At 44.3% G+C, this 19,083-nt stretch overlaps 1 protein-coding gene across 6 annotated transcripts in view; it reads right to left on the bottom strand.

Moving 5' to 3' along the window:
* Positions 1–19,083, bottom strand: part of TNRC6A (trinucleotide repeat containing adaptor 6A) — a 43,066-nt gene that overhangs the window by 4,728 nt on the left and 19,255 nt on the right. The window contains exons 6-21 of one of the 6 annotated variants that reach the window (XM_032703668.1): positions 15,297–15,344; positions 10,293–12,881; positions 9,329–9,493; positions 8,978–9,153; positions 8,722–8,802; positions 8,236–8,287; positions 7,048–7,190; positions 6,554–6,700; positions 6,257–6,394; positions 5,901–6,029; positions 5,730–5,807; positions 5,267–5,477; positions 4,669–4,701; positions 2,299–2,430; positions 744–902; positions 268–408 (exon numbers count right to left, since the gene is read on the bottom strand). In XM_032703668.1, coding sequence (XP_032559559.1) covers positions 268–408; positions 744–902; positions 2,299–2,430; positions 4,669–4,701; positions 5,267–5,477; positions 5,730–5,807; positions 5,901–6,029; positions 6,257–6,394; positions 6,554–6,700; positions 7,048–7,190; positions 8,236–8,287; positions 8,722–8,802; positions 8,978–9,153; positions 9,329–9,493; positions 10,293–12,881; positions 15,297–15,344 — 4,422 coding nt within the window. The remainder of the gene's footprint in view (positions 1–267; positions 409–743; positions 903–2,298; positions 2,431–4,668; positions 4,702–5,266; positions 5,478–5,729; positions 5,808–5,900; positions 6,030–6,256; positions 6,395–6,553; positions 6,701–7,047; positions 7,191–8,235; positions 8,288–8,721; positions 8,803–8,977; positions 9,154–9,328; positions 9,494–10,292; positions 12,882–15,296; positions 15,345–19,083) is intronic. The other 5 variants (XM_032703669.1, XM_032703670.1, XM_032703674.1 and 2 more) reach the window with 5 other exon arrangements.

The following is a 19,083-nucleotide window of genomic DNA, read 5'->3' as shown; positions in this document are numbered from 1 at the left end:
GTGTGCACAGCTGACATCAGGATGCAGAGCACAGCTCCTCTGCCCACATTCCCGGGATAGCTGCTGCACTGCATCAGCAAGCAAGCCGAGCCAAGGATGAGCTTGGCAGCTGTGACAGGCACAACACAAGAGATAAACCAGGAGGAGAGCAAGCAGCAAACACAACCCAAATCCACAACACAAGGGACAGACCAGGAGAGGAGCAAGCAGGAAATATCTCCACGAGAGACTGAGGGAAGGTCACACAATGAATGGAGTGGAGCATACCACTGTTCCTGTCCCTGAGGTGGTCAACTTCCCGCACAGTATTAATTGAGAGATTGTTTATGACACTGCCAGGAGTGACGTAAGGGTCAGTCTCGGGGTCGATGTTTGGATAACCTTTCCATGGCTCACCAGGGCGAAACTCTAGGAACACAAATGCAGAAAAGAAGCTTATTTTGATTATTTTTTAAAACATGAAACAGCTGTCTAAACAATACATCTCTTAATGACCAAAAATCCAAACCCTTTTACTTAATTTAGTCTTCACTTCATTCACTTAATTTCTAGTTTCTCTGCTCCCATCACCCCAGGCAGATACACTTTTCTCTGCGCAATAAAACTCCCGCTCTCCATTTCCATCTCTGAAGAACACCCTTTGGGCTCTTCTGGAGGCTGGCTCCTGTCCCCTCCACATGGAACACCCAAGGAACCAAGGACAAAGCCAGGGGAACATCAGGGGGAGGGCAGTGGAGCTGTACCTGGGGGCCAGTTAACACTGCTAGAGCCATTAGGCGATTTGGCACGGGGCCAGCCGTCCCCAATGGAGCCGGGAGGGCTGGCTGGAGAATTACTGCTGTTCATAAAGTCATAAGGAACAAACGGAGAATCTTCCAGCCTAAAACCACTTGAAATAGCACCTGAATAGAAAAAACAAACACAAACAGAGGTCAAATATTTTTTAAAGTCAGTTTTTATATCCCTATATAAAATCACACCCTTGTAAATCATTAATGAAATATATGGCAGCTCACTGTCCTCTTATATAGGAGGTTATATAGGAAATCTAAAATGAAATGTGCCTGAATAACTCAGGAGAAAACCGTAAGAATAATGTTCCATGGAATCCCTTCACTGAAAGTACATGTGTTCAATGTAACATCTATTGAGGGTGAGAGCATTCTGTGGGACCCCAACTGGCTAGAGGGGGTAGTGAATGGATTCTGTGGTGGGAGGGCTCTAGGAAGAAATGGCTACAGCATGTGAAGGACCTTTAGCTACTGCAAAGTTCTGTTTATTCTACTCCTTTATTCTATTCTTGGGAGGGAAAATATATAATTTAAAAATCCCTGGAGACAAAGCAAGGAATGGTTTAAAAGTTATCAGACAGCAAAGCCTGTTCTGCTACAGTTCTGAGGGAGCCAGGGATTCCATGCAATATGGAAATTCCTAGTCCTAGTCAGAAAACATCACCTACAGCTAAAGGAACACCACCACTGCCTGTGGTAACAGTTGGATGGGGTTCAGCTGCAGGGTATGGTCACTACATGCTACAGTAGCAAAGTCACCTCAGAGCAGCAAAGCAGCTGTCACGTCTAAAAATACCCCAACAATCTGAGACTGAACAGTAACAGGAGACTGGGGACATTTATAACTATCTTTAGACACAGAATCTTTGGGCTATAGACTCAAATTTTAACTGGATGAGATTTCAAGCAACTGAAACAGTTAAAATGTCATATGAATCTTGATTACTGCAATCAAACATAAAGCAACCAAGTCCACCTCCTCTAAAACTAAGGACAGCAATGGTACCAGTCTAGCCCTTCTAAGCTCTCCCCAGTTTTAGAATGCAAACATAAGACATTCATAACCAAAACCTGTCAGTAAAAATGTCAGCCATGCCCAGAATGTGGTAAATCCCCAAAAATCGCCTTAGGGCAGCAGGGTGGTGGGAGAGAAAACTTGAAAACCTAAAGCTTTTGGCTTAAAAATATATGAAGCATTCCACTCGAGATTAAGGTAAAACTAGTAGCAACAGTCACACTTACAGAAAAGTCTGGTTAAAAAAGGAATTCTGTACAATGTTTCTACTAATCTCATCACAAGATCACTCTGTAAGCACAGTCAGCAAATCTGTGGCTGCTGTGGAAGACAAGCAGCAGGGTGGCACAGAGAACACAATACAAAGTGTGACAGCCACAGCAACACAGGAGTTACAACCACAGCCCAAACACAGCAAAGCTGCATCTTACACCCAGAACATGACAGGCTGATGTGCCACGTCAGGTGCTGCTCAAGGACAGCTGAACGTACCATGTTTGCTGGAGTTTTGATCTAAGGATGTGTTCACAGAAATGCTGTCGACTGTAGTCCATTTCCTCAGCCGAGATTGTGGCTCTTTAATACTGCTCATATCCAGATTTACATTCAAGTTTGAGTTCATTCCTGAAAGCATACAGAGCTTATGAAATACAGACTGAGCTACTACTTCTGTTCTTCTCTGCTGCAGCCCCAATAAGCACTGAAGAGCACACTGCTATGGTTATGTCATGCTTCCAAGTCCCTGGTTTTGAAGAACATTCTAGCATTTAATACAGTGAACTCAGGGCAGACAGAAGCTAAGCTGAGCAATGCAAAGCACTCCCAAGTTCTCAGCTCAAGTCCTCATGCAAAAATGTCAGTGGAAGAGCCATTAGGAAGTCAGAGAAACTAAAATGTAAATAACTAAAATATGGGGCAAACAGAATTTATCTTGGCCTGCTCTAAGCTGTGGTCTGTACTTCCAAACATTTCTCTCCAGAGAATCAAGACAATGCCCACCCAAATCAACCCAAACACCTGGGAGAACCAGCTGTTCTGGGCTGTGACAATGTGCCCACACTTTTGACTTTGCCTGTTCTCTTTCCAGGTCTGTAAGAATCCTGAACTCACAATCATACCTGGGTACTCTTCCAGCCCCTCAGATCTAATTACTTCATTTCTGAAAATAAACCACTACAACGGTTTCACTTAAAGCCACAGATACACAGGGAGCTTCTCAAATGTCTCCTAGAAATGCCTTCCTTCAGCACTGGAAATGAGGGCTTCGTCTTTCTCCTGAGTGGACATTCATGGCCACAGAGAAGCTGGCTTGTTTCTCTGGGGGTTTTTCTTAAAGGCATGATCAGGAGTTGAAGCCAGAAATGCCTCCCTTAGAAAAGCCTTGCACAAAGTGCTTGGAACAGGATGGAGTTTTAAAAAATGTAGCAACTACCAACAGCTCAAGCAGGAAAAAAGCAAAGTCCGATCGATCCTATTTCTGACACCTCCCTCTGGTATTTTGCTGTTGTCAGAGCAGTGACTGCACCACAGAAACCTTCCTTCTACCTCTGGAGCAACTGCAGAGGCCAGACCTCTGAGAGAAGGGTTAGGAGGATCCCAAACTGGCAGAGGTGCATAGCTCCGACCAGGCCAGTGCCAGCCCCTGGCAGGCACAGGTCTGTCACTGCCCTGTATGAGAGACCTATGGGCTGAGGGATGGACACCAGTCCCTGGACATGATCCATAACTTAAACACTCTTCCCAGAAGTAATTTTTCATATCCTATTCTGGAAGACTTTATATTGTTCAGCTATACTCACTATTTGGCAGAAAAAGGTTGTTTTTATTATTAGAAATACTTAATTCTATAATGAATGGAGACATGACTGCAGGACTGGTCAGGGAGAGAAGGACATACCGGCCCCCAGTCTCTGCTTTGGGTGAGTATCTAGTGAATCCTGACAAATTCCTTCCCTGGAATGGAAACACAACCTCCTTGCTGGGTGCCCTGACAGTTACAAGAACCTGGAGAAAATAACATACCTACAGGATTGTCCAGGAGACAACTGGGCAAACTGGGCTGCGTCTCACATGACCACACGCCTCTGGACTCAATTCTTCACTGAAGAGTGAAGAAATTCCAGCAACCTGCTACTCTTACCCTTGAGCTTTTATGAGGACTGAGTGTGGCTCCACACGCTTGTATCACTATACAGTGCTACTCCAGGGGCATCCCAAAGAAATCCTACCTATTCTGTGGCAGAGTCCTGAGGGATCTCAAAGCCACCTTTCATACACTGCAGGTTCCTGAGACGTGGCCATGGTTCAGGTGAGAAAGCAGCTCTGTAACAGCATATTCCAGCTCCAGGAATGAAACAGAAAGGAACCCAAGGTAGGCAGGATGCAATTCCCCAGCATGGAGTTTGGAGAGGAAGTGAAATATTCCTTTCCTTAGACCCAACACAGTGTCCACAATAGCTAAAAAACTTCATTTGTATGCCTTGTTCTTTGAATGAAAGCATAGTTAGACGTTGATGCCAATCATCACCAGCAACCATGAAGCAGCAGCCTGGACCCAGGAGTGGCCACGAGCCACCTCAGTGTGGCACATGCAGGGCCAGCACTGCCCCGCTGGCTCCACAGCTCCCCCTGCAAGCACAGGGGTGTCAGTCCCCAGGACACAAACTGCTCTGCAAAAGGCAATGGGGATGCAAAGGAAACCAGCCCAACAGAAATGACCCAATTAGAACAAGCGAGAAGAAAAGCAAAACTGAAGGGGAGGAAAAAAATGGGGGTAAGGAACTGAGGTAAATGGAAAACACTTGTGGTAAGTGTAATATAGCAATAAAAAAGGGACCTAAAGAAAGGAGAAAATATACGAGCCTGAAATTTCTGAAGTAGAAATTGGACAGAAGCCTGGAAACATAGGGAGAAAGAAACAGGAGATGTTTTTATTTATAAATGTTCAGACATTTTGCCTGAAATGAGACAACCATTCTTTAAAAATGCAGATCCAAAAGGTTTTTTCCTAGGCTAAACCACTAACAGGCAAACTGACAGTTTGTTCTACCTGTGCAATTCTAGTCATTGGAAATCATTGTGGAAATCCAAAGAAATGTGGCTACATCAATGGATTCTTTGAATGGATTCTACTTCTAAAAGTTTTTTAGCTCCAGGAACCAGGACTTTGTACCACTTTGATCCCAAGGGACCCATGGGATAAAAGAAGCACTAAAAGGAGCCAGCCATTCCTTAGGACTGTAAAGCATTCGGCACTGAGACCCAGACAGTCACCGGGAATGAGAGTACTTGGGGAAAAGCTCTTTGGTGAACAAGGGTAACTGGGTAAGCCCCACAAAGAATTAATACTTCCACTGAAATGGGAAGTGCTGACTGGATTACAGTCACTGTTTTAGGAGACAGGCAAGGGGAAAAGTAGGGTCTGTGTCACACAAGCACTGACTGACTGCAGGAGACCCACCTATAGGGAAGCTGCTGAATGCATTGATTGGTGACGGCCCTTTCTGCAGCTCAGGAGTAGCGTGGGGTATGACATTCTCAAGGAAGGATTTCATGGAGGGCTGATGGAGTGACTGCTGTTGAGAGGGTGGAGTTTGCTGCTTCATTAACAGGTTTGGATCAAGCTGACGGGACTGTTGCATCATCTGTTGCTGCATACTAAGAGATCGACCCTTAAAAAAACAGAGCAGTTACAATATCAATGGGCAAAAGCTTTTCCACATTTACAGGAAGAGAATGAAATGCATCTCTGTGCTCCGTGCATCCTGCACAGCCAAACCCCAGCACCGAGTCCCTCCCTTAGGGCCCATCGAACCCAATTCACTCCTGCACACTTCGATACAATTCACAGCAAGAAATGGAGCTCAGGATGAAAAACAGTTGTAAAGAGAGTTTGAGAAGTTAAAATAAAGGTGTTTGTTTACCTGCTGCTCCTGCTGCTGCCGACCCCCCGAAGGTATGCTCCTTGGAGTCTGCGCCTTCTGCTGCTGAGCCAACAGCCGCTGCGAGACATTGGGGGGGGGGTTAGAGCAGTCCCAGCCCGGGCCAGGCCCCACTCACCCACACAACACCGAGCGACCCGCTGGGCAGCTTACCTGTAACTGGGAGATCTGAGAAAGCTGGTTTAACTGGGACAGTTGATTCAACATGGCTACCTGTTGTGGGCCAAAAAGTGGGCTCAGGCCACCGTTGTTTGGTGCATACTTCAGTAATGATACTGGAACCTGCAAAACAGACCGGGACCGAGAGTGACTGACTGTAACTTAGCCCGGAATATGGAGAACATTATAACCTCTGGTCAACAGCTGCCTGGTTTCTGAAACACTTATCAAGCCAAATATGTTCCCAAATATTTACAGAATAAATATGAGCAACACCAACAAACAAGGGACAATTTTCTGAAGCAGCATTTAGGTAGTCTATACACAGAATGGTTTCTGTACTCAGTTACCTGAGGGGATAGTAATGGAGGAGGCACTTGAGCACGTGGATTAGGCTGAGATGAATTAAGAGGTTGTGCTGGAGGCTGCTGCATGCTCCTGGGCTGTGCTGCTATATTCCCAACACCAAACACACTGGGATTGCCATTCTGGAGAAAGGATGGACAGTCAGTGACAATAAAGGTTCTGCTGCTTCTCCCACCCCACTCATTTCAGTTACAAGTTAAACACATGTCAATCACATAGGCAGCTACAATGTTATATCAAAAGGCATTAAATGCTGTCAAGTAACATGCACATAGCCTTACCTGTCTAACAGAATTCAAGTTTTGCATACCCAGCCCTGCTAGGGAGCCCAGGGCTTGGTTAGGTAGTGCATTATTTGAAGGGGGAAGCTTCATGTTTTGATTGGACATAAACTGCATGTTTTGGGACTCGTCTGCTACAATGCCATCCTGATGGGACAGACAAACCGAGGCGCAACAACCAGCCAGCAAGCAAGCAGAAGGGAGAAACCATTGCCAGGAGCAGAAGGGAAGAGTCACAGGACAGTCCAGCACCAGCAGGAAATAGGCAGAAAACAAAAGAGATCAGGTTAGTCATTGGCACCGCAAAGGGCTACAGAAAGTGCTTAGTACTGTATGTCAGTGAGTTAAAAAGAACAGCTCATATCTCCTGGATTAACCAGAAAGCCCTCGCTCCCCTCTACACTACCCGCAGAGAGCTCAGGAGCACACAGGTAACTGCTCAGAATGCAGAGTCAGAGGAGTTCAGAAGTGTCCACCAGTGAGACTCCACTGACCTTATCGAAGTAAGGACCGCGATCCATGGAAGACTCTTTGGGAATTTGGGGACGAGAGCCAGGGCCTTTTCCAACCACACGATTGTAATCTCCAACGCCGAGGCCGTGCTTGTCCATCTCCATCCGCTTGTCCTGCAGTAACCCTGCGGGCAGGGGACAGTGGCTGCAGCACTCAGGTGTCCTTCAGGCTTCAGCTACAGCAGAACCAGCCTGTGCTCATGAAGACCTGAACTAACACTGCTCTTGGGCAGGAGACTCATAAAAGAAACATCACTTTAGCTTTAAACTCTCTGGGCTTTACTGAAAAGGGAAAGGAAACCTTGTGTATCGATGGCTACAGACAACTGGAAACATGGAATCAGCACCATGATTTTTCAAGGCTTCATGCAAACATTACTCTGTTTTCTCTTAAAACCAAGAACATGTAATTGTTTAAACGTGAAATAATTTAAGTATCAGGCCTGCCATTAATATTAAAATCTAAAACTCAACAGACAGTTTCTTTACACAAGAGACTGTGAGCCTCAAAGTGAAAATAACCAATTTTAAAGTGGAATAAAAAAAGAGTAACTACAATAAAAACTACAATGCTACAATTACTTTTACTTAAACATTCTATCATCATAGTATATTGTTATTAATGTATTAAAGAATTATACTATTTTTTATTTGCTAAAAGATCAAAAAAAACCCCAACTGCTTCCAAGTAATTTTACACTCAGTTTTAAATGTTTCTAAAATAATCATTCAGTATTAATGTAGTTCTTAGGACTGAACATGTGTTTCCAAGAATGAACCCAATGAGTGAGTGTGGGATTTGGAACGTTTCTGTTTATAGCCAGTGAAGTGCCCAGAGGGCAATCAAGATATTTGTATTACAAGAAACAAACCCACCGTGCCCTGAAAACATTCTCTTATGTCAGTTTAATATATATAAATATATATAAGCTTAGCTTGATATATGGTTAATATTCCTATAGCAACCAGGTAATGCAGGTGTGGAACATTACTCGCACACATAAATATTTTTCTCCACAAGAGTATTCCTCTTCTTTAGGGAAATATATATTTAACTACATATAGCAACATATACATTTATATTTTAAAAGTAATTTACAGAAGGATATAAGCTACAAGATAATCTGGGAGGAAAAGCAATAAAGCCCAGCTTGGTTCTGCTGTTCTTACCTCCAGACATGTCCATCTTATTGCTCTGTATGGTTTCTTCTGGTGATTCTCTCTGAAGCAATAAAATGAATCGCAATTATTTAATAATAGTATTTTTAAGAGCTAAAACAAAGATTCTTACACACTATTTCAATTCAAACCTGCAAGAGAGAAAAATCGAGACAATCAGATGCTATTTGAAAGCATTTTCTCCCTTTAGTTGCTATCCAACTGAGAACAGGTTCTCTCACCAAAACTCCCACGTAACATGGAGTAAAGCAACAGATTACGGGATGAACACCTGGGTAGCGGTTACAAACCCACTTTTCATCAACAAAGAGCTCTTTTTGTAATGAGAATGCAAAGAAAAGGGATGGGTGACCGAGGGGAGACGAACACAAGTAAAAAGAAAACCACGATGAAGATGAACACTGAGCATTTCAAAGTCTGTACACGGTAACCAGCCCTGTGGGAAGGCAGCAAAGCCAGACAAAGGCAGTTACTTACTGAAAAACTGAGATTTGTGAATTGCTTAATGAATGGATTGATCCATGTTTCATCTTGCTTATTTCCACCTTTCATTATTCCCTTAAAAACAGAAAGGAATTTCTGTGAAACTCAAGTATTTATGAGCGACTGCTTCAATTACATCACAAAGTGTTAAGAAGAAAATTAAAGTGCAGCAGTGCTGCAGTCATGCAGGAATCCCTTCTGACTTAGCTTTCAGAAATGACAACAAGCCTTGCCCCGAGCTGCTCCTTACCTTTGTGGGCATTTTCTTCATGTAGGGTGGCCAGTTTAACGATGGGTTGGCTTCTTGTGAGGAACTGCTGTTCCACATTCCAATCTCGACATCCTCCTCTTCCTCCCAGCTGGTCTGACGACTGCCTGTCAATGGCATATCATCTCCACACCAACTATCTTGCATAGATTTAGGCCCTGGTTGTGAAAAAAACCCAGCACATGAACATTTCAGTGGCAGCTGCTGTCCTTCACACCAAACACAGCTTGATGCTGACTGCAAGGTAAACACCCTCAAAAACGTGAAGCTTCCACAGAGGTACTTCACCTCCCTCAAACACACTTGTTCCAGGATGACACAGAGAGCACTCACCAGGTTTATTTGGAGGCTGTTGCCCAAGAGGAGCATTTCCCCAGCCAGAGGTGCCTCCTGCATCGCTGACGGGCTCTCCCCAGCTCGTACCAGTGTCCATGGGCTTACCCCACGCTGAAGTTCCGTTATCTACAGTAGTGGCTGGAGTAGAAGGCTCTCCCCAACCTTTGCAAAGCAGGGGGAGTTACTGGCATGGTTTTGAACAGGATTTAAAAGCTATCTAAAGAGACTCAAGTGTTTTGCTTTTCCTAGATCCATAACATACAATAAAAAGCGTGAGAGCACACATTTCCATTTTGTGTGAGGGTCATTATTACAACTGCAAGCTGTTCCATAAATAAAAGTAATCACAGAAACACAAATTTTGTATCTGAAGAATTACATTTCGATAATACAAATTTCTAAGATATTAAGCTCCTAAGAGTTGCTCATTACATCTAAGTGACCCCTCTCTGCACTTGAAAAAGAGATAGAGCACAAGATACTTCCTAAATCCCATCTAAGCTCCTCCCCAAAATTGTTATTCACTGCTCATGAAACTACAAGACCAGAAAGTCTGATCCCAAGTCTGTATAAACCCAGCATCCTTCATTCTGTCTCAATGCTTTTTTCGGGGAGGCTCATTGGCAATATTAAGTTTTAACTGTTTTAGAATCATATAGAAAAAGTTTCATTCCTCAGACACTATCTTAAATATTTTCTCCATGTTCCCACTCCCCAGAACTCAAACAGAACTGTCTAGTCCTTATTACTGCAGCTATTTGAAACTAGAACAGATCTCCCAATCTGTACAAAACCATCAAACCTCTATGAGCCCTGCTGTTCATTTTTCTAATAAATAAAAAGCTGACTTCATCAGCACTTTGTCCTTTCCATCGAACCTTTCCATTGTTCTATGAAGCAAGAATAAAAAATTGTTTTAAAATCATCGGAAAACACAAATCTGGATAAAAGCCAGGCTTACCAGAACCCGAACTGCTCTCCTTGCTAGTCATGGCACTTGAAGACAGTAGCTGCGGATGTACCTGTGCTTGCTGGTCTGAACTGCTGCTACTGTTTGGGACATTTTTATTCCACATATTCACATTTTTGTAGTTGTATTTGCTTGGATCACCCCAAGCAGAAGTTCCATCATCAATCTCCATTTTCCGGCGTATGGATTCAGGGGATGGCTCCTCCCAGCCCGTGGGCTCTTCCTCCTTTGCCGGGGCTGGCATCGGCCCCCCAAGCCAGCCCGACCCAGGGGGTTTGTTTGTGGCAGACGGGGCTCCCCAAGAGCCAACATCTTGTTTGTTCCATTCTGGAGAGCTGACTGGCTTTGATGAGTCCCCCCAGACTTGAGGTTGATTGGATTTTGGAGGGTCTCCCCAGCCCTGGTTCTGATTAGACTTTGCAGGCTCATCCCATCCTGAAGGGTTGTTTGGGTTTGCATTATTACCTCCCCAAGTAACAGAATTCGATTTACCTGGCTCATTCCAACCAGACACCGACCTGTCGCTGTTGCTACCTCCAGAACTGGATTTCTTTGCCTCACCCCAATGGTTACTTCTGGAATTTTCTCCCCAGCTATCACTGGCAGACGCTGCCCAACCCTGGCTGGCCTTCTGTCCATCTCCCCATCCCTGCTTCATCTTCGGTGTGTCATTCCAGGATGACTTTTCCTCTTTGCCACTTCCCCATGATTGATTGCTCTTGACCATTACTGTAGCAGCAGAATCTTCTTCCCACCCCCCTTGGCTGTTTGACCCTTTGGAGTCTCCCCACCTTGTAGCAGACTTTGGATCTCCCCACCCCGATACAGATGAGGTATCGTTATTATTAGGGCTAGGTCTATCCACACACCCCCCTGAGCTGGAAGTCTGTGTCACAGAGCCCCCCCAGGCCTCTGTCCCATTGTCAGTTTTTCTTTCACCCCTCGGTGACGTTTCGGTATCCCAGGCAGTGTTCTGTTTGATTGGAGTCTGTCCCCAGCCAGAGTTGGAGAGGACACGTGGATCTAAGTCAGTTCTGTTCACTATGCTTTGGAGTAACGTGTGCTGGTCAACCTTCCTCCTCTCTCGGTTCTGGCCTTCTGCAGCTCCTCTGTCCTCATGGCACCCAGTGCTCTCCGAGCTCCCCTCGCTGTCCCCCGTACCTGTTTTGGCCCATGTGCTGTTCTGCTCAGCCATCTGGGAAGCAGCAGAACTCTGGCTGTTAAGATCATCCTCCTCAGTAGACTTCCATCCATTTGTAAACTTCCTGCTGTTTCCATTCACACTTTCATTGGAATGCTGATTACTAGGCAGTTTGCTCCATTCCCCGTTGGAAATGTTAGTGCCAGTGCTTTGTGCAGGGTTGCCCCATCCTCTTCTGCTCCCACCAGCACTTGCACCGTTCCCGCTTCCCCACGGCATGTTCTGGGAGTTGACTGTCCCTGCCTCCCACACCCCTCCTCCTTTATTCCCATTGATTTGAAAGTTAGTGCTGCCAGGCCCGCTCCCGCCCGGCTGCATTAGAGTTGCATTCACAGTGTCACCATTAGCTTGGCTGTTTGGGCCTGGACATTTGTCTCCAGAGTAACTGGAACCATAGGCACCCCAGGTAGTACCGTAAGAGCCGCTGGCTTTGGCCTCACCGTTGCTCAGGTGAGAGATGGAAGTGCCGTTTGCCACTGGAGAGGCCTGAATCTGAGAATGATTCATTGTGCTCACGCGCCAGGCCCCGGGCCCTGCGGTGTTGGGCAGCTCGTTCATCTGCACCGAACCAGCAGAGTTTGGTAAACTAGAGGTCATAAAGTTAGTAGTGTTATTTGGTCCATTCATTTCAGTGTTAAGGTTTTGAGGTTGCCCACTGAATGAAACATTCCTTGTACCATTTAATTCAGAATCACAACTTTCCTGAAGGCTTCCCCAGGAACCGTGGGCTGAGCCACCCACTTTCGAGTTAATACTCTGGCTGTTGGCCATCTGACCTATGGTACTGCACTGAATGCTTGTGCCAGGACTCCCACTCCCCACGGACCCTTTCAGGGCATGTCCACTGTTCTCCAACACGGACCAGGCACCATGGTTGCCATTTGAATTCAAAGTGCTTGGATTTAACCCTCCATTTGATGAAGAGTTTATGGTGCCCCAAGCATTCATTCTATTGTTGCTACTTTCAGATTTGCTGTCAGGAGCATCCACAGAAACTTGACATGTGCTTATTATGGATCCATGGGATAACCCCCACGGCCCATTAATACTTCCATTGCCCACATTATTGCTGTTGCTACCAACCACAAACTTATTCTGAGACCCATGTCCGATGCCATTGCGAATGCCATCGCCTTCTCCGCCTGTGCTCCCTGAAGCCATGATAACGAGGTTCCGCTCTGACCCAGAGCTGGAGGCAGAGTCAGTGTCCATACATTCTGAAGTCAGCTCTGGGTCACTGCCAGTGATTGATGGCCATGCTTCTTTGTCAGAGCCGTCTACGATAACTTTATCCCAGTTTGTGCTGGAGTCACTATTTGAAGAGACTGGTCCCCAGTGAGAATTTTCATAATGGGATCCTAGACCACTGTGGTTCAGATCTAAAAGGAAGAAGGAAAGTCCAAGAGCATTATTGTAAGTTCAGTATTATTACTTCATTAAGCAGAAGAGGGAAAAAAGAATAAATATACTAAGCCAGGAATTATTTTGTGTATTATTTTGCTTCTGTTAACACTACAGTCACAGGAGGTGATGGAGAAAGCTCCAAGTACAGCTGCCCAAATGCTGTCACACATATCCCAGAACACTTCTCCCAGGATGCAGAGCTGCTCTGACAAAAAGTTTGGAGAAGCACTCCTAAAGATCTTTTATTTTTCAGAGAAACATTTTTTAAAAAAGTAATCTGTATCATTGCGTATAAAGTATTTTCTAAAAACATATGCATATTAAAAAACTACAATATTATATAAAAACCAAAGACAGCCTGAAAGGTAGAAATCCCAACAGGACAGTTCACAGCACTACCAACTGCTGTGTGACAGCAGCCAGAGAACACACACCTTCCCCCCCATTACAGACATCATACAAGATTCTTACGCACGCGTTACTCAAGATATTTTTATACAACAAAAAGCACAAGACCCATCTGAAGTTCTGCTTCAGAATGCACTGATGCAGAAGTCCATTTTTAATTAATTTTTAATCAATATCAATATTATTTTTCATACAGTGAAAAAGAATCTAGTTCAAGACTCTGGGTCCAAGAGCTGGAGCAGCACAGAGCAGGGACCACCCACCACTCCTCAGCACGGGGCTGGTGAGAGCCCAAGGGGGTCCAGGCACTAAGGTGAGCTCCCCCTGGTAAGTGCAAAAAAGAACAGTGGCTCAGCAGTTTGGAAGAGGAGGAGTGGGGACAGACCTGCTGCAGGCAGCCAGAGCTCTGCCCCAGGGCTCAGCAGCTCCCAGGCCTGCAGTTCAGAGGAACGGAACCCAGAACTTGCTGATTCACGTGCTACTAGAAAAACACTGCCCAACAAACCTCAGGATTTCAACTCTCACCCTGATATTTATAAAAATACATTTAACCTGTACTAAGAGACTGATCAAAGAGTTGCCTACACCCTTGGGAGCAAGAGAACCAACAGCACAGAACAACACCTTGATTACACAAAATCCATCCCTTTCAAAGGCAACACGAAGGCACACAGATGGCAAACAGCCCGAATTCAGCATGGAGAGAGATACAGGTTAGGACTGCAAGTCAGGGGGAAATGGTAAAACAAACCCTAATTTGCACAGCAGCAGAATACATAAAGAAAGCTGGTATTTATTACAATTCTATTCCCCTAATTTAACTGTGATGCAGTTTGTGCCGAGCCAATCCACAACAGCATACAGTGATTAGCTTCCACTCAGCCAGAATCTTCTCCTAGTGCATACAAAACTACTTGGACCAACAGTCTTTCTCCTGGACACAAATATGTGCTAGTGAGGTTTAGTACGAGCCACTGTTCTGGAACATTCCTATCTGAATCTCCTCAACCCACGAACTTTGGAGTTTAAGGACACAAATACTGAACAAGCAGGTATTAGACCAGAGAAACACCCTCAAAACTGACAACCAACAGCTGACAATATACTGCATTTGGTGCACAGCACAAGCAGCCAGAACAGCCTACTCTCGCTTTTCTTCTCAAAACTATTTAAAGTTGCAACTGAACTTTTGCTGCTTAAATTCTGGACAAAACATTTACACAAATCTGAGTTGCTTAAAATTCTGTAATCTGCTGGGATTGTTTCCAATAGTCTGTAATTTAATGCTTTGCAATAATCTGTAATTTAATGCTTTCTAGCTATGAGTTATTCTGCAGGAAATGTTTGCAGGAAACTGTATTTATTTACAAAAGCAGTTTGTTTGTTTTAAAGTACCATCACACAGGCTAAAATAAACAGAAGGATTGAGAAGTGCAAATTAAGGAATACCTGGATCTTGCTCCTTCTGCCTCCTTTTCCTGCTCCAGTACACCTGGCACCCCCAGACTGTCAATACTACACCTTGCCAATCACTGTACCTTTGGGCCTTATGAACAAATGCATTTTAGTAAACAAACTTCTGAGCTTTTAGTGAACAATCAAGACATGATTTCCTCCACAGTGCTGCGGCACATTTCTGATAGAAAGCACAGGCTTGCACAGATTATTCAATTTAATACCACAAAGAGGCAATTTAACGAGTAAGCATAAAGGTAAAAAAAAACACTTAGTGTTTTAAAGCTAAGGTGCCAAAAGCTCTTAGTATGAATTCTGACTAAATTAGAAAATTAAAAATGTTAAACCAAATTAGTATGCAATGGCACAGAGAAAGTATACTGAAGTCAGTCACACAGCACATGCTACTGAAAAACGTAAGCTGAAGAATAAAAAACAATAATAAAAAACCCCAGACAAAACTGTGTGAAACATGTAACTACTACAAACACGGTAGTGCAAAAGCAGGTGAGATGGAAGTAGCTAACCTGACTGGTTAGGGGAGTGGCTCACCAAGTCCCGAATGGGAGGCATGCCTACAAAAAAAAAAGCAAGAAAATCACAGAAGTGTTACTTCAGTAAACGAGAGAACAGTCCCCAAACCACTCACTGCTGTAAACCCAGTCTTTAGCCCCCTTTTCCAGGACAGGTTTCTCTCAGAGCCACCTGCTCTGACCACCTCCCCGAGCAGGGACACTGACAGCAAACCCAGCCTGGGGACTTCTGCATTAACAATTCAGCTGCTTTCACGACACAGTTCCACTACCAGCTCTTTGTTACACATTTGGCATTCAGTGAACCAATTTAGCACGTCCTTAAAAGTTTGATTTACATAAAAAAGAGGAAGAATTTATAGTCAAAGAAACCAAAATCACTTCATTTTGGACTGTACTGACTTAGAAGTTCAGAGGTCAGCCCTGAAACTTCAGCAGTTCCTCTCTGAACAGTACATTTGCTCCACCTCAAAGTCAGTATTGTGCTGCCTGACTGAGCAAACAGCCTAACTCTAACCTAAGCACGTGTATAACTGTCATTTACCCTCTTTCACAGCCTCCTCCTCCTCTGTGTCCCACAGACACTACATGGAATCAAAGTTCATGTTTCAAACTCACAAATTTTACAGTGGCAGACCGTAACTGTTACATTTAAGGTAATGCTTCCCATCACTACCAGCGGCAAATCCTAACTGCTCCCTTCTTCCCGGACTCCTACAACAGCCAGGAAACTTCTCCAAGTTAAAGGAGGAATCTTTTGTTCCCAAACGCTGTGTCTGGGACACAACTTTGTGGCTCTGCTGCAAGATGCACTGGGATAAAGGGAGACAGGAGGAATCCAAACTGGAGCCATGCCAGGAGCCCAGAGGTGCTGTCCTATTCTGCTCTGGCCCACAGTTGTAAGCAGTTACTGGGGAGCATCAGTGAGGCCAATGACTGAACTGGGTATGAAAGTGTGCTGATAAAGAGCTACTTATGGAGAGTTCTTAAAATAACCATCTTGGCACAAACCTGGATGTGTTTCAGAAACACTACATAGCATGAGCTTCACTTACGTGTCTCTACTAAAAAGATATGCCAAATGTCCTAAAACCAGCAGGAAAACAAAGACCCCACAGAGCTAACCCTTCTTCAGCTTCACTTCTAAACCAAGCATGTTCATTTTCCAAACAGGAGATGATTTTGCACACAAAACACAAGCAAAGAGATAGGGTTTTGACCTCTTTGTAATTAAAAAATTCCCTAATATGAAAGAAAAACTTAGTGTGGCCAGGGCAACCAGAGACTTTGAAGTCAGCAGTACCCATGTTCCCTGGGTTTTACAAATCACTACCAAATCATTCCAACCACAGCTGGAACTGGGGAGAGCTTTTCAGGAAGACACATAAACCAACCATAGCCATTCCCAATTCCCGCAATTCTCATTTCAACACCTCAAGCCACAGTTTTTCTTGTAGCCCTAAAAGACATTAATTCCAGTAGCCACTAAATAATGCTTTAAAACAGAAAGTCAAGAAGGTATTCTGCTAAGGTATCAAATTTAACCCTAGTGTCCATGGATATCCTGTCAAGGATAGGGAAGGGATCTACAGATATGTCAAATTTCAAGAGATTTTTGACTTTAGAGGTAACATCACAGAGAGTACCTGGAATAGCTGTTGGAGGTCGAAAGAGGAACTAGGGAGAGTGAGTGAGATGGAGATAGGCAAATGACAACAGCATTTCCTTTCAGACACAAAGGTGTCAGAAGACACTGGGTCACTCTTGGCTGCTGCTGCACGGCCACCTCACCTCACCAGCAACTCCTCAGACAAGAGCTTGAAACCAGGACAAAAATCCAGCATGGGAAAACTATTTGGCTTCACATTATCATTGTGTCTACGTTTCTGAAAGAACATAACAACACATCCCAACCAGATATTATTCCTGGTTTTCCAGGCAAAGAGACCCTCCAAGCACACAAACAAGTGGCTCCAAGAAAGGTGATCCTGGCTGCCCAACCTCCACCAGTGGTTCTGAGGAGTTTTCCTGGGACACGGGGAACACCAGGAGCAGAGCACACAGGGACAAAGTTCTGACAGGATGCTACAGGGCACATAGACATTTCCTTAAGGTGAGAAAGGGATCTGGCCAACCATTCTCTCCCCTGAAGGCTCTCAGAACCCCTTTGGAACCAGCTGGGTGTGTAGATATACTACCCTAACAATTCAGGTATTATTCAGACCACAGAACTCCTCCCAGGGAGGCAGCTGCCCCAGGCACCAGTACAGCACTGGGACATGCTGGCAGTGCCCAGCCCGAGGTGCCCAGCCACACCAGCAGGAAGTCAAGGAAAATGGAGCAAAACTGGGAAGAACAGAGTACACAAATGGGAATCCAGCTGGTTAAATACCAGGCTGGTGTTCACAAAAGGAGTGCAATAGAGGACAGTACACAAACCCTCTGGATACAACTAGGAGGTTCCATAGGTTGTATAAACAGTAACACTTCTTCAGCTGGTTTACCTGCAAACTTGTATTTAAATCACCACTTGCTACCATACAACCTGACCAGCAGAGGATATATGCTGCAGAAAAGGTTTCCTCTTAGAAGCAGCCAAGTATATGAAAGGTGACTTTAAACCTGGCTATGGGCAGGAACAACATTATACAAGTGAAGCAAAAAAATTAACTACTTAAAAATTACTTATTGCAATGGTAAAGAGTTCTATCAGTATGTTACAGAAATAATACTACTGGAAAGTAATAGGGTAAACATTCCCAAAGGGAATAAACTGCTGCCAGTGCTTTGATTACTTTCATTTTAAATACTGCTTCTTCAAGATTCAGTAATCAGAACAGCTCAAAATTCAACTCAAACTTGAAATATCAAGGCTATTTTCAGGGGCTTTTTTGCCTTTTTATTTTTTTTTTTAACTGAAGGGGCTAGGAGTCACATCCTTTGTGGTCTACAAAACACTAATTTTAAGAAACACTGGGAATTTAGTAAAGTCTCGGAAGAAACTATTTGTGGAAATAAATTACATCATCACTGCTATGTGCACATCAAAATATAAATACAATTATAAAAATAAGAAAGTATTTGTCCAACATATTAAGTATTACCATGTACTAATATCAAATCCCTTTGAAAAGCTAGATCCCTCACAGAAAGTTACTTTTTTCCAGCCAGAAACAAACTGCATTAATGTCCTGGAAAATTAACTGAACTGCACACTAGTGCAGTCACTGAACAGCACATCATGCGTGTGTAACAGGTAAGTTTACCTGTCTTAAAAGGGTATTTGCAGAAATGCATAATAAGCTAAAATAACAAAGGATAACTGTACTTAAATAGTAATAAAGGTAAAGTGGATCCATTTTGTAGGGCAACCAAGTTTCAAGTGGATAAACAGAGAAAAAAACTGACCTAACAACAAAAAGCAATTCTGATATCCTGAACAAGCCATAGCCTGGCTGTGTCTGTAGGTATGAAGTTAAAAAAGAAGGAACAGTCTTGAGGTGTTTTTCAGAATCACAGAATGGTTTGGGTTGGAAGGGACCTTAAAGCCCATCCAGTCCCACCCCTGCCATGGGCAGGGACACCTCCCACTAGCCCAGGTTGCTCCAAGCCCCATCCAGCCTGGCCTTGGACACTTGGAGGGATGGGGCAGCCACAGCTTCTCTGGGCAACCTGTGCCAGTGCCTCCCCACCCTCATAGGGAAGGATTTTTTCCCGACATCCCACCTGACCCTGCCCTCTGGCAGTGGGAAGCCATTCTCCCTTGTCCTGTCCCTCCAGG

Source organism: Chiroxiphia lanceolata, chromosome 16, assembly GCF_009829145.1.
Source record: "Chiroxiphia lanceolata isolate bChiLan1 chromosome 16, bChiLan1.pri, whole genome shotgun sequence".
NCBI classification, from domain to species: Eukaryota; Metazoa; Chordata; class Aves; order Passeriformes; family Pipridae; genus Chiroxiphia; species Chiroxiphia lanceolata.
The sequence above is the reverse complement of the archived record's forward strand: the minus strand, read 5'-3'. Positions and strand labels throughout refer to the sequence as shown.